The sequence below is a fragment of the Pholis gunnellus genome (genome assembly GCF_910591455.1).
Source record: "Pholis gunnellus genome assembly, chromosome: 11".
Classification (NCBI taxonomy): Eukaryota; Metazoa; Chordata; class Actinopteri; order Perciformes; family Pholidae; genus Pholis; species Pholis gunnellus.
The window spans coordinates 18007985-18030707 of record NC_136538.1 but is presented as its reverse complement, the minus strand read 5'-3'; the positions used below and the strand labels follow the sequence as shown (position 1 = coordinate 18030707).

General features: G+C 40.7%; 1 protein-coding gene across 1 annotated transcript; it reads left to right on the top strand.

Annotated features, from left to right (window-relative positions):
* Positions 1 to 536: 536 nt before the first annotated feature.
* On the top strand, positions 537 to 20443 carry oprm1 (opioid receptor, mu 1; the record flags this gene model as incomplete). Its single annotated transcript, XM_079168355.1, has 6 exons — positions 537 to 799; positions 16885 to 17234; positions 18287 to 18462; positions 19276 to 19454; positions 19742 to 19925; positions 20438 to 20443. 6 exons carry the CDS (start codon positions 537 to 539, stop codon positions 20441 to 20443), a joined length of 1158 nt encoding a protein of 385 aa, XP_079024481.1.
* Positions 20444 to 22723: the final 2280 nt, after the last annotated feature.

Here is a 22723-nt window from a genome sequence, read left to right as displayed (position 1 = left end):
ACGTGTTATTAATGTAAAGCACTTTGAAAAGCTGTCCTTTCAAAAAAAAACAGGACAGGAGGAACAAGGAAAGAAGGAAAGGAACAAGGGATTTTTTAAAAAGAAAGAGGACGAGAAAATGAAGGATGAGATAAACAAAATATCAAGAAAGGGAAAATGAAGGCTTAAACAAATGTGAGCAAAAGGAAGCTAAGGAGGTATAGGAAGAAAAAAAAAGAAGGAGAAAAAAGGAAACAAGAGAGGAAGGAACCGAGGAAGGAATGAAGGGAGCGAACTCTTCATTTTCACGTCGTCGCTTCTGTTGTGCAGGCTCGCTGTGCCGCGCGAGGGTCGTTTAGTAAACGGAGACTCGCGCAGGCTCGTGCTCAACCCCATCGCACGCGGCTACATTCTTCAACACAGTGAGATTTAACGCTACGAAACGCAGCGCTTCACAGACAAGCACTCAGCGGGAGAATCACAGGCACCCGAGTCCGCCGACGGGCAACCCGAGCAGACGCGAGCAGCACCCGCCGCACAAAAACCGAACGAGGACCATGGAGAGCGCAAGCAACTTGGCGGATAACCGGAGCCAGCTCCCCGTGCTCAGCAACGGCAGTTTCTGTGGGAACTTCACCGACAGCAACATCAACAACACGAGCTTCACGGAGGCGCGATGCCACGGGGATAGCGGACTGACCGGCATCCCGGACGACGACACCAACCCGGTTATCATAGCGATCGTTATCACCGCTCTCTACTCCATAGTGTGCGTGGTGGGGCTGGTTGGAAACGTGCTGGTCATGTATATCATCGTCAGGTAAGACAGCAAAGTACTTACAAAACACTGTGCTAGGCCTTTTGCACTTTTTAAACAGATCCTTCGCAAGAAAGGACTCTATGGCAACCTGTTGCAGTATCATCCATACTGTAGCTAAGAGGGTGTGTGTGTGTGTGTGTGCGCGTGTGTGTGTGCCCGTGCGCGTGTGTGTGAGACGATGTGAATGCAGTGTTGACAAGGCTGCCAGCTCAGCTTGCCTTTCGTGCGTAAAATGCCTCCAGCCTCGCAAGTTGCTCCAGCGCGCAAAAAGCCAGCCGCGCGAGGGGACGGTGAGGAAATGAGTTTTGCGCAACAGCAGCTACAGCAGAGGAATAATTCATGTTCCTGTCTGTTTCATCCACAATACCATTAGTAAACTGGAAAATCGCACCGATGTGACGACATGCAGCACATCACCCCCTTGTGAGGGCTAAACAACGTCATGCACCATGAATCCAGTCAGATTCTGCTTGTCTTCACATTCACAGTGTCTTGTGTTCCCTTGTTTGTGGCTTTGCTTATTTTACTTGCATGTAAATTAAATGAGTGGTTAGAGAATGGTTTTGGAAATGTCTTTAAAAAACAAGCACGTGCAACTGATGTGCTGAAAGTTAACCAAATATCTTGCTTTAGACTCAACTCCAGCATTACTGGTTTTGTACAAAAGACAAGTAAATTGGTGAGTATTATTTGGTCCTTAAAACGTATCATAACAACGTAAAAGACTTAAACTACGTGTTCCAATATGTCTCCCATTCCTCCCCCCTTATTAAATCTAGGCCACTTTCAAGCCGAATCTGTTCGCTCAGCTTACATGTCGACATCTCATTAATTTATACTTGGAGAAACAAATTGACTAAAAACACTTTCAGGTGGAAATAACTCAGTATTAGGAAGGTCTAGACTTTTAAATCTCACATAAGCTGAAATCTCCCAGTTTAGTACACTGCTATTACAAATGGAATGAATAACTTAAATATATTAACTTAAGACATAGCACCTTTTGTGCTGATAACAGCCCACTGAGGTGGATTTCACAGGTGGTGCCTTTAATTACACATGAAAATCTGACATTTGTATTGATTCGGTGCTCCCCAGCGGAAGCTACGTGATTGTAGATGAGCCTCTTCAGGTAATACAAGTCGATTGGAGGAGGAGAAGGAGGACAGAAAAGGTGAGGGATGGACTTAGAAAATAGCTGCAGGAGTGGAGGCTTGAGGGGAGAGAGATTGATGGTGAGCAATGAGGGAGCTGAGGAGGATGGAGATGAAAGTGAGAGTGGTCTACCTTCGTTTTCCCACCTTGTGATTACCCTCTTTGTAGGTCTGGTAGAATCAGTGAAGAGTGGCTGACTGGGGGGTTTGCTGTGCTGAACTCGTCAGACAGGTGCTTAAATTGCTTTGGAATTGAAACGAGACCACTTCATTATATAAATGAGAGAGTTAAAAGGCGAGAAGATGTCTCGATTTGTATTTACTTCTCTATTACTGCTATAATATATCATCATTACTTTGTTGCACCTATTATTCTCCTCACTTCTCCACCATTTCCAGAGCAGATGCAGCATCAAGCAAATGCTCATATGCCAGACTGCACACATCGTCCCTTTCAGTCTGAGTGCTTCCCCAAATAGTTCTGTTTTGCTAAAGAATGCAGGCATCTAGCCGAATGTTTTCTACCCAAAAATACTTACAGCAGGTCTGCCCGTTCGGCCACTGATGGAAAGTATTGGAATACATTACTCAGGTAAAAGCGCTGTTACTTTAAATACATTTTACTGACGTAAAAAATAAAATATGCTTGTGTAAAAATGTACTCGGATGAAAGTAAAAAATAGGTCTGTTGAAATGTAGTCAGAGTAAATGTAACTGTGTTACCAATTCTTTTAAGGAAGGGTATATGATGATGATGTTATATGATAGAACAATAAATTATAGAACAGTTTATAATATAAAATGCATTAACATGTCAAAGTATACAGACTAGTGGGACTAAATCAAGTTTGAACAGCACCACAGAGCCCTAATGTCCAAATCAGCAATACATACTACATACTATTCTGTAGACCACCTTCCTCATTGTAGCCTCTGTAGAATTAACAATATATTAGGATAAAAATCAATACAATTCGACCAGGAGCAGAGCTTCGATTGACTGCAGTAGAATTAGAGTTTTTTCTTTTTAACTTCTCCAGACTCTGATGCAATAGTTTCAGATTTTCCTCATTTTTTGGCTGGTTTTGTGAATTTCGAGCTAGTCAGCATTAAAGATTGTGTAATTGTGATACTCGTTATCTGGAGAGGTTGGAAGGAGATATACGTTTCTAAAACGTATTATATTTCTACATAAAAACCTGTGGTGCTAATATTAGCATGATATCATTACCTAGCGTTAGAAGGTATACTTAATGTATACACATGCTGCTTTTGCTTTTTCATGATTGTAAACGTGTATGGACCTACCCGGCTTCACAGGAACAGTGTTGTTTCTGTATTTCATTAATTTCTAGTATGTCTTGATCACAGGTGCTGTGGTGGTTCACTTTTACACCTTAATCTGAAGGCTTTAGCTTTTATCTATATTTCTTTAACCTGTTTTCACCGCTGAATCAGTTTGACATCCTGAATATATATCCTTGAAACGCATAAAACCTCAAAAAATTCCCTAAAAGTCTCATTCAGTCGAAATCCACAAAACATTTCATGAATGCCTGCACACGTACACACACTGCTGGTTGAGTCAGTACCATTCCATCACCGTCGAGAGTAGGCAAGGGGCGGGTATGTCGTTCCCACAAAACATCCAAGGATGAGTGAGCTCAAGCTCAAGTAAAGTCCCTCACATCTATCATCTGCTTTGGAGACAAACTACTTTGGAATACATAATGCAAGCTTGTATACCAACTCATTCATCATAAACACTCTCGTACCCTTGCCAGACAGCTGCAAACATAAATCCCATCCTTAAATGATGCTGCCGCATAAGTTATGCTTCAAAAGGTGATTTGACTTCTGTTTGCTCGCTGCTCTCCCTTTTGTTGTCCACTTCCTTTTGTTGCAATGGAAGTAATGAATAACATTTACCCCCGAATCTATAACAAAGTTGTTGTTTTATTTGTGCACTTTTAGTTTGTGTTTTTTTTTACAAATCTGTGACTTTACTTTACTTTGACTTTTTTATCTCAAGTATTGTACTTCACTACATTTCAAATGTCATCCATTACAAAGTAAGAGCTGCAGCAGAAAATAATTAGTTGTCACCTCAAAGTGTTTGAAAATCTTGAAGAGCTCAGTGGGACAGAGAGGCGGGGTTGACTGGTTGTAGTGGGACAGAGAGGTGGACTGGTTATATTATGGTGTTGAGAATGAATGAGCAGAGAAATTGAACATAAATTATAACCACAAAGACCATGTGCTGCCTAGCAATGTAGTGTTTGTTATTTAAAGCTACTTTCATTTCGTGTTGATTGTGGCGACCCCTGTGGACAAAAGCAGTAGTGTTTTTGAGCACCAGAGTGCCTTTAAATAATGTGTCTCATTCTTCTGAGAACCACAACCCATCAGGTTCTTTAACATTCAGAAACCTCTTTGTCTTTCTCTCTTTTCTCTGCCTGTATTTTGATTTTTTTTCTCTGTCTGTCGGTAGATAGAGAGTGGAACAACCATTCAGATAATGACACACAGTGAATATTTACTGCTAAATGGAAACGTAGTCTTGAACTCTTCCTCCCTCTCTACAGTCATGGCCTTGAATGCATTCTTTCGAGATTAAATCGAGACATCGGTGGACGAGGGCTGTCCCCCCCTTTCACTGTCAGAGCACTGACCTAACACTAACCCTAAAGGCATAAAACATTTCTCCCTCACTCTTTATCTGCCTGTCCTTTTGCTGTCTCCCCGTCCCTTGTCTGGTTACCCCTGCGCTCACATCCGTAAACTTCTTGGGAGCAAACAAAGACGAGCAGAGATCAGCGTGCTCAATTGGAAAAATCAATTGCGGTTGAGAAGCAAACTGCTGGGTTCCACACGAATATGCTGCCAGTTTAGAGTGCTTCCTGTTACCATGGAAACAACTGGGAGGCGTTTTGAGTATAATGAATGCAAAAGGACTTCACCCTCCTCTCCCCCCCCCCCCCTGTCTCCATCCACCATCCAGCTAGAAGAGCAGCTTTACCTGGTTGGTCACATTCAGCGGGCGAAGCAAACTTTGGGTGTTTTAAGAGGCTTTTGAACGTCCGCACTCGCACTGTAGCAGCACAACATTTTGGATTCTGTTACCTCTTCACAAATGTTTCCATGACCCCGCTCTGTGATGTCAGAGCAACTTCTAAACATGTGTCCCAACTCAGTCACGTGAAATACGATGTTATGGTGAGCGTCAACACAATCTGCTTCACGAGACTAATGTCACAGAACCCCACTAATGTTTCTCTCTAATGGCTTTCTGGCGGCTCGCAACATGAAAAATAGTCCCAGGCTGAGTTGCAAACAAACTAACCTGCAGTCTTTTGATGTGACAGTCAGGTTAATGTCCTGCAAAAAAAAAACAATCTTAAAATCATTAAGTGCTTGTACTGATTGTAAGAACACAAAAACAGCTTCAATTTAAAGGATAGGCTCACATTCTTTCACAGTCCGTTTTAAAACAATAGTGACAAACCCATGTATACAAAGCAATTTCAATGTAAGTGATGGGGAGGAGATACAATCTATGGTAAATCTTGCATAGATGACTTCTAAAGTTCAGCTGAAGTTAACAGTCTGACTCAGTCTTTCTTTTCAGTTCCAACTTCCTTTCAGCCAGCGCTCAGCAAGAAAATACTGTGCATGGAAGCACAACGAGAGAAATGCATACTAAAGAGACAATAACTGGAAGATAACCACCTCATTTGTTATTCAGACTGCGGAAGCCTCCTATTTATTTCATTTGAACTTCACAATGGATTTTTACAGGACTGCGGTTGTGTGCCCCATCGCTCACATTGATACGCTTCAGAAAGGGATTTCTTTAAGGCCAGTATAGGAAGGATGATTATACAAACAAAAGGCTAATCCTTTCAATGTGCACACAGGCATGTCAGTTTTATTATAAGAGAGGCTTGCAATCCTTTAAATCAGCCACACTTGCACACTATAATGATCAAATACAATTAACAGGAGGTTTGTGGCATTAAAGAGAATGGCTTCTCCCTCATTAACACAAATTAGTCCCTGGTTATGCTTGATATTCTTTCCCATCGCATACAAATCAACCCTCTGGATCACTGCCGATATTTTAAAGCGTCTTTTTGACGACAGGCTTTTGAAAAGATGCTGGTTGCTTGAAAAGTGTGGATACCCTTCGTTTGTTTTCAAGTACATCCTCATGCATGACAGACGCGTGTTCTTGTCACGTGACTGTGAAGACATAGACAATGTAGCAGCGTCCAGCATATGGAGTTCCTTTAGGTAAACACAAAAGAGGTGTGAAGATAAACAGGCTGAACCGACAGCAGCCGTTTGTGCCTGCAGCAGCCCCGAGCCTCTTTCACAGTTGCATTCCTTTGTGTTTTTCCTCCACAGTGCTTGGCACATCCTTCTCTTTCCTCTTCACAGGCTGTAAACATTTGAGGCTGGGCACTCGGACCTCAGTTTTCCAACAGCTGCACAGCGCTGAACATGCAAGGCATGGCCTCGATTTCTGTTGTCAATAACAAGCGGGCAGCTCGATAATTGCTGTGGATTTAATGCTGTAATTACTTTGTTTGCTTTAGATTACTGACAAGCTCACCTTGCACAAGTGAGTCGAGAAAAATGTATTCAGGGTTCAACCTCCACCCCCGGGTATAATACAACTATCAGATAATGAAGATGAATTGCTTGACTCGAGTATTTATCAAAAAGGAAAGAGTTTGACGGCTCACTGTGAGACTCGGCGAGAAGAGAATTCAGCATGCGGCTCCTTCTGAATTTCTCCCTCAGCAGGGTGGTACAGAGCCTTCATTTGTTGTTGGGAAACAATTATGAGTAGACAGAGCAGAGAGGCAATTAGTCTGTCCTTCCTGTGTGTGTGTGTGTGTGTGTGTGTGTGTGTGTGTGTGTGAGTAATGCGCTTCTCTTAACACCACTGGACACTGCTGGAGTCTGGATTCAACAGGAGGTCTCTGGTTAATCCAGGAAATAGAACAAAGGACAGAGAGACCTAGAAAGAGAACGTCACTCATTCATGACCTGTTTCATAAGGTAGTAAAACCTTCACAATTTGACAGACCTTGACTGTGGAGGCTGAGGAGATCCCTGGAAAAAAGGTATTTACTGTATTCGAGGAATGTAGCGCGATCGCCACTGCTCTGCACCGAGGAAGTTATAAACAGAACGAAGGAACGGTGATTAACCAAAGACGAGGGAACAAAAGACAGATTCAGTCATTCTTTCTCTACTTGATCATTTATGGGTGCTCACGGCTCTTTTGTCCATCTGTCAATTGCAGAGTGACTCACACACCTACCCCCATTCTGCTCTTTATGTTCTATGACAGGTATGGTTAAACATGTCCTTCTTCATGAAGGCTGGCCTTTCAAAGCGGCAGAGGGTGACGCAGATTTGTTCTCCAAATCACTTTGACGGTGTTGTTACACCCCCCCCCCCCCCCCTACGAACTGTCTAAAGTCTTCTGTATGTCTTAGAATCTTTTTCAAAAACACGGGTTTCAACAAGAAGTTCGGCTTACTGGTGCCAACGGGCCACATGGGTGAGCAAACCAAACAATCCAAAGAGGTCAACTGATGACCTCCGCCACAGTGAACGTTGTTGCTTGCAAAACAAACTGTGTACAACAGTTGCACTTATTAAAGACCGGGGCCAAGGGCACGAAGAGACCACTTTTAGAAAGGTCTTCAGCACATTAACAAAAGTGTTCCTAAGCAACAAGCTGATAAGCTCTTCTTGAGGTCTCTGCTTTCATAACCAGCATCACAGAGGGTCTGGGTTTGTCCTAAATGTGTTTCTTTTCTGTCATATTTCCAGTGATAGAAAACCTTTATGATAGAATCACAACGAAGTGGGCAGCGATTTTCAAACCCAATGAGCAGGACACAATGCAGTGATTGTTAAATACATGTGCTGTGCGGGATTTATGCCAGTGTTAGAGATTTTTCCATTTGGAGGCTCTTTGAAGTGTTTTGCATGCGAGATTCAAGCATCTCTCAACGAGGCCAAGTTTGGGTTTTCATTGCCAGACAAATGTGTCCTAAAAAAGCCATTTACAGCTCCTTTTTGAGTTTTGTTTTTTTAATTCCTTCAAATAATTAGCAAAACACTAACACCTCATAACATGAAATCATTTCCAGACCAACAACATTTTAATCACAATTTCTTTCAAATCTTAACTGGTTGTTTTGGATGTTTTTTGTCACACAGCAACATACTTATTAAAGGCATCTGTTAATATGAGACTGTTACACAACATAAAGAAAAATGTGATTCTTCCGTTAATTAGACTGTAAAGAAAGCCATGAAACTACAAAAACAAGAGAGAAATTGTGACAATTGTATCCCAAGTGATCAAAATCTGTGTTAAAACAGAACAAATTACAGAAGGAAAAATAGAGAAAATGTGTGTATTAAGCACAAACCTAAAACTGATTCCAGAACCAGTCCAGTATGCCTGTTTTTAAGACCCGACCCAGCCATTAGAGCAACAGCCCCTCAAAATGTCCGTGCATGTCCCTGAAAGTAATAATTATGAAATGTAGAAAGCAGCTGTGAGTAGTTTGTGTCTGCATTGATTTTTTTTATGTGTCGCAACCAGTGCAACATGTTGCCACTCTCTCCATCCACAAAAATACTCGCTCTAGTGTTTTTGGCTCCACACCCTCCTATTTTTATTTCACTCCAGCCGACCTTTTTGCACGTACTGTATCACTGGTACTTCAATGAAAACAGCAGGTGTGCTTGGTTACTCTTGTTATCAAAGAGATTTGAGAAATTTCGTTGGATGTTTTGATACATTTAACTGATATATTCTTTCTTATTTCTCCGCACATAAAGCTGCAAAAAGCAACTTTTGACCCCAGACGACAGGATGACTAAAACAAACTCATAGCAATTGGAACATTTAGTTTATTAACTTGTTATGGCTAACAGGCTAGCAACTGCCAATGCTTTGACCAGGAACCGCTTCAACTGCTTGGTGCAAGTAGAATCATGAATCGCAGCCGCCAAGCCGTCGCAGCCTAAAAAATGCCTTGCCGCCCCCATTTTTGGGGCAATCCAATTAAATAAATATACATGAAGAAATGTGGCTGGAGATTTACAAAACTCTGATGTCTGACTGAAAGTGGATGCAGTGAGAAATGACCCACTTTGCTCCCTGACTTGTTTCTCCCGGCTGTCGCTAGCCGTCCCTGCAGCGGGCGGCCGCTCCGTTTTCCACAAATCTCCACAAATGCTAAAAATGTGTGTTTGCAAACAAACACTAGTATAAATACAGAATGGCCACAGATGGATATTGGCGGGTTGTTTTGTCAATGCGTGTTTTGTTTAGGATTTTCCGCAGCTATACCAACGTCTCTGAAACTGCTAATTGGACCAGTGCAATATACAAATAACACGTCAATTTAATGGTAAGTTATGGCAACATTTTAAGGCTTATGTATGTCAGGAAATTTCTGAAGAGGCCCATTTGGCAAGAAAACTATTTATTGACTTCTAATGCCACCTTTTGCGATTTCTATTCAATGCTTTACTCATGTGCCAAAACTGTTTGGAGCTAAAAATATCTACTTTAGCAGACTATTCATGGTCCCAGATGATATCTATTCACGCTGGTGATCCCCTGACTGTTCATCTAGTTTCATCTGGTTTTCTGTCAGACTGCGGTTACTACAACCCCCTAATGTATGTATTATAATTAGACATAATCACATGTTTGGGGTAAGTGATACAATTATAGCCTATATATACATCAAGATAATATTAACTTTTGCAACACTTTTCATACCATAGTGACTATGCCTTTGATATCTCTGGGTGAATGAGGTCATCGTCGGTTATGTTGCAAATCAATAAGCAGCACTTGTTCAAGGTAATGTTGGATTTTACATGATCATCGATGTGATAGAGAACCTTGATTTGCATACATGCAGTAAAAACACAAATCCTAGAAACACGTGCCCAGCAATCAGACATGCACGCATTCGCATCCATCATGCTCCCCACAGAGTTAATGGTCGGAGCCAGAGGCCTACAGATGTTTGTTCACATGAGCAGCCTCTGTTCCTGCACCCAGGCACCAATGGTTTATCTGCACCCAGCAGGAGCCCATGAATCATACACAGCGCCGTACCTACTCTGGCGAGCACCGCAGACCGATGATGAATTATGTTTATCTTGCCATGTAACAGGGGCCATGAAAATTAATCAGCTGCTGCTTGTTGACCACAAGTGCGTGGGTTTCTGCTTGATATTTGTTGAAACAGTGACTACAAGTTTCTTCCAAATATAAATAAACAAAGCTCCCACTTGTGTTTATGGGGTAGCTTTAAATGTCCCGCCATGTTACTCGTCTCTTAATATCTGTTAGCATTCCAAAATTATCAATTTCACACAATAAACACAGCGCCAGATCACTTTTTTTCATTTGAAATCCACTAACGATGAGCAGGTCATTAGATGTGATGTATAACAAATCCTGATCCAGTGTTTTTTTTCTGTCTCATTCAACACAAATTGATAGCCTCAGCTCTTTTTTTCCTAATCACTTTGCTTTCATGTTTTATTACTGGGCGGTTAACTAAATCAAACTAAAACTGAATTATGATTTTGAAGGTTTGACATTCTCCTTTCGGGGCTGTGGCCCCTGAGTTATGTGTGGAGTGGAGGTGATATACAGAGGCTGATGTTGAACCCATTAGACAGCATCAGAGAGTGGGCGTGAAGAGAACATATGAACACTAAAAAACAACCAAATGCTCGAGCAAACCTTCAGCACAACACATACATGCAACATGTATTTAGTTTAACTTTTGTATGTGAATATATATATATACCTACAAGCAGTATACGCACATTACACTGACTGTTATAATAAATATATCCAGATGGACAGTACTGAGGATTTTGTGCAGGTGGCCATTCAGATTCCCAGTTAAGTGTACGCATGTTCTTGAAGCTAAGAGTCCAAGATCAATATTTATTTCCTTTTGAACTTATCTCAAGGGTCTGTGCCGAGTAAACATATCTAGGGAGAAATTGAACATCAAAGTGAAAACACAACAATATTACACTAATTGCACAGGTCTAAAAGGGTTGTAACACAAAGCAAGACCGCGACAAATTAAATCAATTGCTCTTCTGCTTCTTACAGCGTCAACACCAAAAATCACATCTCAGAGTTCCTTCTGTGTCATCTTCTTTAGATGGTTTGGGCAGGCTCAAAAATATCAAGATAAATAGTGGATGGTAAATCATATATTTACTTGTAGAAGATTACATTAAACTTGATAAACCATCATCAAAAGGTCACTTTTCTAATTCCTTATTAAGTCCCCATCAATTAAAATGTAGGCTAATTGTCTAGCCTGAATATTAATGTTCATTAGAATTCTGTTATATTATTTAAAAAGCATGTAATTGAATGCAAGATAAAAGATTTAATTAAACCGGACAGTTCAAATATCATTATCATTAGTCTCACAGGGAACGAGAATGCCTTGTGAATCATCACCTCATTAATTCGGTTTTGTTATTGATCAGAAAGCCACTTTGAAGATGTAGGTTTCATTTCAAATAAGGGAAGGGGATTATGAACTTCAATCATTTCATTTCCTGCATTCTGGGGAGTTGTATTTGTATCAATTTATGGTGGGAATGTCATTATTTATGTAAAGGAAAACAATATTCAGGCAGCAGGTATTAAAAATATAAAGATAAATCCTTCCTTCTCCCCGCTGAGTCACAAAACATTTCCTCCTCTTTTGTTTGGGGGAAGTAACATCTTCTCTATTCACCTCAATGATACATTCATGTATTTTAATTCACTTTTAAACCCCTGGAATTTAATAGCTCGAATGTGTTTCAGCAAAGTTTCTGATCTTGCACAAAACCTTCTGCACATATCAAAACATTTCTCAAGTCGTTATCATTTGTAATATTGAGAATAAAGTCAGAAAATGTCAAGAAAAATCTACCTACCCTATAGTCTGCTGTGCATTATGTTCCGTGGGGGACTCCCTGCAAGTTTTAGTAAGTGGCTGTGTACTGCAAAACTAATGCGAAACACTTCTGATTAACCATGAATGTCACTGGCTTAGTTCCACAGTTTTGAACTTCATCATCTCCAATAAAGCGCAGCTCAAAGCTGCTTCCCCGAGCTGTTAAGCAGTAAACGCAGCGACAGAGCTACAGCTCAGAGGAGAGCACTGTTCCATAGAAAATGTTCAGATAAAAGCATGATGGTGGTAACAGCAATTCCATTCTGTTAAAATTGTCAAAAAGAACACCTCAATGCCCCCTTTTCAAAGATATTGCTGCAGGACCCCCTGACGTTATCTGACCTGACGTACCGCCAATGTCAAGAAATGCTGCCCTAAACTTATCGCCATAGAAAATTCCATTCTGATCAACATCGCTCGAGGGCCCAAAACTTGATTGAAAATCTAATTTTGAATATTAATGACCATCTATGCTGTTTCTGTGTTTCCACATTACAGTCTGAGCAACAGATGAGGCTCATTGGGGAGCCAGGCTAGAGGTAAATGTAATTTTCTTTTCAATAATTTGTCATAAAGTGTCCTCAGAAGATATTATTAGGTTTTCAATCAGGGTAGGGGTAAAAGGTTTTTTCTCATAATTAAATCTTTTGCCAAAATGGCCGCATTAAGCTCTCTTGAATTTGTGCACATTAAAACAACCAATTCTCAACTGCCCTACTTTTTATGTAGCTAAAATTAGGAAATGAACACTGTTTTCAAATGATTTGTATGAATAATGCATCGGAACAGTCTAGATTAGGCGGATGTTTCTGTCTCTCTCGGCTGGGAGCACTTGTGATGAGTTTGTAAAACCAGTTTCTTATCAGTCTTTCCACAGGGATTATTTACTATCATTATCAAATGCTTTGTATTTTTTGTTCATTTATGCAGAAATAAAGATGGATGAGCAACAGAGGGAATGATAAGGCATCTAACTCCCCCAGGTGGGAATCACGGCTAATGGGTTGATGGAAGGCTATGAATTATACATGATTTCACTGTTTTGGGTGGTTTTAAGGTCCATTACTGCACATCTATCTGCCGCCTCTGCGCTTCAGTGGTCCAGGAAACCATCAAATCAAGGTAGTTTGGAGGCAGATTGAGCAATTTCTGTTTTCAAGTGGTGTTTACTCACAAACAAAGCTTAATGAAGATGTACTTTGTGGAGTTGGTTACTTCTGTCTTGTGTCTCTTTGGCTTCAATGTCACTTTCTCTTCCCGTCAATAATTATCGGCTGAACATTTGCTGTAAACATTTCTATTTGTGGCCTGTTTACTGAAATATAATGAAACGATGTCATTTTCTCATCAGCAGTTTTCTTTCAAAATGAGACACCATCCACAGGAGATATGTATCTGCTTTATTAATGATACTTATCAAATGATTGCTCCTGCCATAAAAATGAAAAAGTAATATTGTGTCAACCACGCAACTCTGTGTTGCCAATTAACACAACACAAGTAATTCAAGCAAAGCACAAATCATTTCTTTCATTATCCGTGCATTTCCACTAAAGCATGATATTTTATGCTTATCAGTTCTGCTTCTACCTCTATAAACAGTTCCTTTAGTCAAATGTAGAATCTGTAGGTAACGGAATAAGATGTTAGCTGAGAAAGCAATCTGGTTTCCATTCGTAGTCTAAATAGTGACTAATCACGTTCGAGCAGGCTTTGGTTGAATGCAGGTAAACAGTCCGTGTGGACAGCAAAATAATCAGAACGCTTTGGCCAAAAGGTGATCTCGGAACTTACCAGCTATCGCTTGAAGAAGATTTCACTTTCTATTGGTTCAACATTAGATTGTAGAGCGCCTACTTGGGAAACAATCCTGTTGTCCGCATTGTGTCTCATCTCCAACTCCATTCTCGCATCTCAAGTTGCTCATCGGACTGTAAACAATGAGCAGCGCACAGCCAAGGAAGTCTTGGCCCAGATATACGCTGGCTACACCGGAACTCCAGAAATATATCCCTCTACCCCCGCGACTTATCTGTCGTCAGAACTACAGTCAATGCTTTCCGAGATTGCCCACACTTAAACTGTACTTCGGCACCCTGGTATACCGTAATACCTCCTAAGCCTAGAAGCAAACTACTGGTTTATGGACAACTGTAGCTGACAGCTTTTTATTGACTAATGTTACTATCAGCAGGGACAGTCCAATCCAATAATATAATAATATGCCAACCAGAATCTAATTAAAAAATGTCCTCTTTAATTATTAATTCCACTGTATATTTAGAAATACATCAGGTTTCAGAAAGCGATGAAGAAATCTTGCAACAGTATGTAGTCAAAGACCTCAAGGTTGAAAAATTAATTAAAGCTGAAAACTCATTAATTAAACACCTTATTCAGTTTTTCAGACACCATGAGGCCATTAAATGTTGATACGCGTAAGCCTCAGACAGGCACAGGAGAAACACAAGACACAAGCTATTGTATCATCGGAAATTACCTCCACCACCGGCACACTACTCAGTGTAGGGTGACAGCTTTCACTGCATCTCAAGGTGTCTCGGTCCCCGTTCAAATAAAGCCTGAAATAACAAACACACTAATCTGTCAGTGTTAAAGTTAATCAAAATGTAATGAACTCACTGTCATCTGCGGTTAAGAGGATTTGGGATTATTGAGGAGAGTACTGCAACAAAATAACAGTAAATTACTTCTCAGGTAGAATGACAGTAGTGGTTTAATAAAGCAAAGGCAAGGAGGTGTTATGTATCACTGTCACTTTGTGTATCCAGATTAAGTTAACAACATTATAGCAGGGATATGTGTATAGGTAGCCTTTACGTGGAATAGGGCACCGGCAATATCATCACTGTTATGCCTTAAATTTGACATTTTGGGCATGAATAGAGACCAGTTCCTTAGCTGTTTGATATATATATAAGGCTACAGCACGTCTCAAGTTCTCTAATTAACCTGTGACAAGTTAAATTTACAGTTCTTTTGTCATTTTCACACCTGTTTTTGTTAAACAAATGAGCTTTAGAGGTGCTGGTTGGTTGATTTTGTTACCATTTAAAAGAGCCAGGCTAACTGTTCTAGTTTCAAGTTTCTTTTAAGCTAAACCAGCTGCTCGTTGTAGCTTCACATTCAATGAACAGATAGAAGAGTGGTATCAATCATCTCATCTAACTGTCCCGTATATAGGAAAACATTCAAATCTGAACATCTTTAGTGCAAAATTGATACGTGAGAGTAGAATTTAGAATGTAACTTAGCTAACCTAAGTCCACCCACTGCATACCTTTAAAACAAAAATAAACCACACCCACTTTCGTATGACGAAACAATAACACCCTGTGGTCCCTTTCTCAAAAAAGGTTTGACCAGAATTCAGATGAAAATACCCGGATCGTACGGGGATCTTCCACATCCGCAAGCGCAGTAGCGTTTCCTTTAACCCCGCCCAACGGCCCTCCGTCCAACTTTAGCATCACGTGACGGACCGGGCTATCTTAATTTCCAGGACACAGAAAGGAGAGAACAGCGTTGTGCTGTGATTGTAATGCTACACAGTTGTTACGGAAAAGGTTAACAATTTATATAATGACGTAGATCATCCTAGTCGACTCTATCTAAGACTTGGGTTCACATGGTCGGGGCTGCCTTAAAACAGTAGATTGCTATTTGAGCCATTTTCAAAATGCTGATTTTTATAAATTTGGGAAGAAATGTCGACATTAACACCAGCATGGAGTCGGTTACAGCCCGGCTCAAAGGCTGCAACATAAATATGAGGCAAGACGAGTCTAAAAGTAATAAATGAGTACATCTATTTCGTTGATCGTATTAACTAAACAAAACCATAGAGAGTTAGTGATCAGTAATGTTCTCCCTGACCTCATGGACAGCTAAAAGGCTTCGCATATTTCTTTGCTGATAAGAGCTCTAAACAGTCGAGCCATTTCAATCCTCCACACTCTATGAACTACCTCTTTTCTTTGCCCAATATTCTATTAGAATAATGGAAAGGACATCAGATACTAACTAAAAGCTGCTGGAGATTGAGAAGCAGGTTTACTTGAGAAAAGGCGTATTTGTTATTTATCCATTCAGTCAGTATGGTCAACTTAAAACAGCCCAAAGTCATTTATTTTAGATATCTTCTAAAACCTCAAGGAATCTGGGACTTTACTCCTGTGGACAAACTGAGTCATTAGAACTGATTAAACTAGACGGTTGCTATTTCAAAATGAGCTGGTCGCTGAGGCAAGGGGCCTGAATTATTCACAAAAACATCCTGGGGATACGAACGCTGGGTTCAGCCCAGCTCATGGGGCACATTCTGCTCTGATTGCAACATACCTGGCGTAACAGGGGAATTTCAGCTGTGTATTCAAGTTCTGCTAATGTTGCTTGAAAGGTAGGTGTTGAATGATTGAGGCTGTTCTTGTGCAGAAACATTTCAATAATTTCTTGGCACTATACTTGTGTCCTTGTATTTCCATCTTCTGTTTGAACGTCTTTATTGCAGCTTTCTGAGTGCTGCTCCAGTGAGTCAGAGACATAAAGATAACATCAAGTAACTTTAACATTTTGCTTGTGATGATTTATTGACTGATATTTGCACACCAGTGTACCAGGTATATTTTGGAGTTTGGGTGGTATAAGTCAGAGAGGAGGCCTTCCTCTATCATCAATACCTCAAATGAATATCAAAAATACTTATTTTCTTAGTTTTGCCATGTTCTGTGTCACAACAAACGTCGCTTATAGAACGCATAACTTACATTTGTTAACAGTCAGAATTGAATTGTACTTTTATTTCCACATGAGCGCTCAACTTTTTCTAGCGTTGACTCAAAATAACTGCGACCACTCCATGGTTTCTGTGCAGATACACTAAAATGAAGACCGCCACCAACATCTACATCTTCAACCTCGCTCTGGCCGACGCCTTGGTCACCAGCACGCTACCATTCCAGAGCGTCAACTACCTGATGGGGACCTGGCCGTTTGGAGACATGCTGTGCAAGATGGTGATGTCCATCGACTACTACAACATGTTCACCTCTATCTTCACACTCACCACCATGAGCATTGACCGCTACGTCGCTGTGTGCCACCCAGTCAAAGCGCTGGACTTCAGGACACCGCGTAACGCCAAGATTGTCAACGTCTGCAACTGGATTCTCTCCTCGGCCATCGGGTTGCCTGTAATGTTCATGGCCTCCACCGCTGTCACTCGTAAGCATGTGCACACACAAGCATTATTATACCTACACTGCAAGGGGGAATGTGTTTGGACTTTGCATAAGAGACCCTTTAAATATTCAGGATCTGATGAATAACTAGACTGTATATCCTTTATGACAAACCCGATAAATAGATTAGCTTCTAGGAAATTGTCTTGACGCTAATCCCAACATTTTTAGTGCAAATAACAGAAAACAATCAGCTAAAAACGTTGCATCCAACTCTCAAGTAGCATCCATACATAACAGTGCTTATTTATTTTTCTGTCCTTGGTAGACAATGAGTTCTACAAGGTCTCGCTAAAAAAATAGAAGCGCAAAACAGGAAAAAAAACACTGAGTTCATTCACTGCATTCCAGCTTTAAAAAGCAATGATGTACTCCAGCAGGTTCTATAAAAAAGAGGCAACCCAAAAGAGTTGCTTAAGTTTTTCTGTGTAGTTGCACAAAACAACAATTAATTGCTATATGCCTCGCTGGTGACTAATATAACTGTCTGCATAGTCAAGAGGCTACCTGCGAAGCCAGGCTTCACCTCTGTGTAATTGCAGAGGTAATGGAGAGAAAACCGCCACTGAAATAGTTGAAATGTGACCTGCTGTGATTGGAAGATAGGGAGTAATACAGGTTCATTGACGTCGTGCAGTTTGCATGGTACTAAAAGATGTTGCTTTAGCATCACAAAACATAGTTTTCAGACTTGACAGTGGGTTTTTTATGGGCATTTTTATGTCTTTATTAGAGATTAATAGTAGAGGGATGACAGGAAATGATAGTTGTAGATTATTATTATTATATAATGTATTGAATAGAAATAATTGACTCCTCAAAAATGAAAAATATTAGTTGCAACCCTGAATACATTGTGTACAACCACATGAAGGAAACACATTTTAGAGGAAGGAATCACAGATGTTTCAAAAGAGCTAGACAAGTGAAAATAAGAGTTGATACCAACAACTAATTGAGAAGTTTCTCGTGTGGAAGTAATGACTGTTTGCATCTGTGTTCATCTGTGATTATATATCTCCTCACCCTGCACAGCCTCCAGCATTGTTGACTGCAAGCTAATATTCCCCCACCCCTCCTGGTACTGGGACACCCTGCTGAAGATCTGCGTGTTCATCTTTGCCTTCATCATGCCCGTCCTCATCATCACCGTCTGCTACGGCCTCATGATCCTCCGGCTGAAGAGTGTGCGGATGCTGTCGGGCTCCCAGGTGAAGAAAAATCTCTTTTTCGTTAACACACTTGAGCCAATAAAAGAGAATACAGTGAGTAATTCTGTGTAGGCTTTTAATTAGATCCAAATGGAGATTTTAGAATGCAAGCTATCGTGATCATTTTGAGAAATCTTAACTGTTTGGGTGTACCAACTACGTGGCCTGCGCTATTTACACAATAACTAATTGATTTATCTTTCAGAGTAATGAAGCAAAATACAAAGCTGCCCAGAGCTTGCATGCAAATACGGTGCACTCATTGCTCTCAGGAGAAAGCAATTAGTGAAAAACAACTTAAGCCTGAGGTTGTGGCTCAGTTTGAATTCATTGCAGTAATAAACGAAAAGACCCAACAATATTTTGAGAAAATGTACCAAAGGCTGGCTCCGAAAGAAATGTGTATTCTAATGAAGGTGTATTATTTTCTGTTGATACAAATGGAAAATGTAAGTGGTACCAGATATGATTTGTTCCTATACTCATGTCTCTTCATGTCTTTTTTGACCACTTTCCTTCCTTTCCATCATCCTTTTACATTTCTCTCTGCCTTTTGATCCTCCCCCCTTTACGTCTCCTCTCATCCCCCTCTAACCATCTTCTCTCCCATCATTTCTCTCATCCTCCACTCTCCTTTGTCCCTCCTCGGTCGCTATATCTTCCCTACCTCGCCTTTTCTGCCTATCTCATCTCACTCATCATGTACTCCCACTCATCCCCCAACACTAAACCGTCTACCTCCTTCACACACACACACACACACACACACACACACACACACACACACACACACACACACACACACACACACAGGAGAAGGACAGGAACCTGCGTCGAATCACCCGCATGGTCCTGGTGGTGGTTGCCGTCTTCATCGTATGCTGGACACCGATCCACATCTTTGTCATCATCACAGCTCTGATCAATATCCCCAACTCCACGCTGCAGACTATCACCTGGCACTTCTGCATTGCCCTTGGATACACCAACAGGTTCGCTCGACGCATCAGCCTTCGACAAATATATTCACTGTCATATTGAAACTATTAGTCCAAGTGTTGATGACAGGATGCTCTTTACACACACAAAAACCTGTGTTTTACAGATTTGTAAAATTTTGTAGAATTTTTGACAATGCACATTTGTTGGTTCATGGTTTTATACAATGATTTAAGTTGACTTGTAGTTTTCACACCCCACGTTATAATGTAAATAAAGGTAACATTACATTGCAGATTTTTTATGGTTAAAACTGTAACCTTCTTTTTGTCTCATGCAGCAGTCTGAACCCGGTTCTTTATGGCTACCTGGATGAGAACTTCAAGCGCTGTTTCCGTGAGTTCTGCACCCCGAGTCCCTCAGTGTTGGAGATCCAGAACTCGTCTCGGACCGGAGTCACTAGCCGCAAGCTCCCACAGCGCGAACACAACAGTGCCAACACAGGAGATAGGTCCAATCAACAGGTAGATATTGTCTGTGTGTATACATACGAGCACATCTATCTGGGAATGAATTGATCAACACGTTTGGATAGACGCTTATTTGCTTCAAGTGAGAGGATCAACTCTCTTTTCTGTACAGTAAATATGGTGCTTCAACCAGCAGCTGCTTAGCTTAGCTTAGCATAAGTCTTGTCGTCACCATGAGGTTGTGAGGTTGCCAGACTGCAAATAAGTCACTTTGCCTGGCCGAGAAATAGTCAGGCACGTAGCCTGCCATAAAACCACACATTGTTTCTTTGTGAGCATGTAAGCAGACTTATTTTAAACTTTTGGACAAAGCAAAGCTAGTTGTTTCCCCCGAGTTTCCGGTCCTCGTGCTAAGCTAAGACTTAGCTTCAAATGTACCGTTCAGGCATCAGAGTGGTATCAATCTTCATTTTAGGTGAATGGCGGTGAACAGACATTCACGTAAGGGTAGATATAAATATATTGCATATCAGGTAACATAAACAAACTGTCTCTCTTCCCTGCAGGTATGACTAGCCTTGGAGGGGTCGTCGGTGGATTCTCGCTGTTGTGGCGGCGTTGCCAACGACGATCTCAACTCAGAGGTCACGCAGGTCACCACAGGGCTCTGAGCACACAAACACAAATGACACGTAGATACAAACAATCCCGGACATGACTGAGACTCGATAGCACAGAGCATTTAAACAATGGTTTTCCATCTTAACTGCAGCGCTGCATCAGTGTTACTGTTAACTGCATGGCTTTTACTCTGAAACTGATACAGAAATGGGTCAAGACTCAAACAGAAAACCAAGCGTCATTACAGGACTCCTCCTGAAGGAAGAAGCTTTGGCACTAAATTGTGCATTAACGCTATTACAACTTTTAGTTTTCATTATTATTATTACGATAACAATAAAGAGTGCAGTAAACAAAGACAGACGTGTAGACAGATCTATAAAAGACACTCAAACGAGACACTTTTATGATGTTGTTTTGCTGCCACATTGATCGAAGCCTATCTGAGATTCTCTTGGTTGTAAAAGAATTAATCAATTAATTGTCTTATTTGCAGAGTTTATATGACTTCCCTCCAATATGTCACTTTTCCACCAGAAATTTTCGTTTTTGAATTGTTCATACGTGTGTGAGAGGACAGTGTCAGTACATGTGGATTTATGGATGTCACTGCAGGAGAAGTGGACAGGAAGTGTTATTCAAAGTATTTTACAGCTCCAACTGTGCTTCATATATCCGACTTCTGTATGGATTCCACCCTATCAACACCGTTCCCCATATATTGATCTGCACAGCGCCATGCTGGCTTTGGTCACTTCATGAAGCCTGACTGTGTTGACATACGTCTGCGCTCTCTCCTCTCAACCCACCTAAACTTTTGTTGTTATTTACTGCCCCTTCGGCCTTCATTCTTTTCTGTTCTTTCATGTTGTCTCTCTAAAAAGTGTTTACCCTTTTACTGGACTTATCATTGTGTAGACAAACAGTAGAGCACTGTGTGTCCTCTCTGCTGAATTTGATTAACTTCTGAATGTACAGAAGGAAGGCCAGCTGTGTTTGTCACACTGGATCCTTGTGCTGAACTGTGGATCCGCTGAAACAGCAAAGACGGTGCATTAGCCTGTTTGCACGGCGCAAAGAGCATGCTATTGTGGCATATAGTGCGACATGTGGTCCTACAAGTGTATGATTAACTACAGCTTAACAGCCATTACACCAGGTATGGGTTTTAATGGAGTCATTTCTCCTCTTAAACAAGTGAGCCAAGCAGGATTGTAAATCTGTTGTAACCTTTAGAATTGCTTGTGCTTACGTGTTGTGCTGTGCGCTATACTTGCCAGTTGCCTTCACAGAAGCTCTACTCGATATTCTGTGTACCAGTATTTTTTTGTACGATGCGTGAAGATGAACATGATTGTATAAATCTCCCATGTAAAATAGTGTAAGTATTCTGTTGCTTTTTTTTATGAATATGAAATCATGACTTTGCCAGAAAAGGATTTCCGATGATCACGGTGGACCAGTTATCGTGCTCTTAAATATAACTTTTGTCATATTGAATCTGCCTTGTTAACTGAAGAGATGTATACCAATCAGAATGCTACGTGAAAAATCTTAAATTTTGTTTAACTTTGACTGTTTTGTTTATTTTTTTGTACATACATGCCTATTTTTATCCATTTATATTTGGTATCGCTGCTTTATGTCAATTTTGAAAGAATAATTATTATTTTCAGTCTTTCAAGTAGCCAGCTGCCACAACAGAACACTGTGTATAAACATGTGGCCAAATTGTCTAAGATTGAAATATTACCAAAACAGCAGCTGAGTTTGGCTAGTATGCGGCATTGCGTGTCACGTGCTGTATTGCAATTCACTTTTTTATGCCGTGTAATGCATTTTTGGCTGTGATAAGTAAGTAAGAGCTACTTAGTCCTAGAACAATGCTTTTTTTTGTTCTTCCATGCATCATCAACTGGTGAGGATACAGATGTTTTGCCTAGGAGAAATGCAGCTTTAGCCTCGGTCTTTCAGCACAACATCATGTAGCTAGCCATGAAGTTCACATCTCCATTTACAAGATTCCCCTTTTTACGAGTCGGCTGGTGAACACATTAAAAAGCCAGCAAGAGAAGGTGTTTCCAAACAACTTGTGGGACTAAAATTAGCTTCATTATCTAGCTAACTACAGCTGGTAACATCTAAAATATGAGAAGCCTGCTTTTATCTACATTTGTTTGAAATTGAGCACAAGCTTGACGGGCTTAGCAACAGTAATTTTATTATTAATA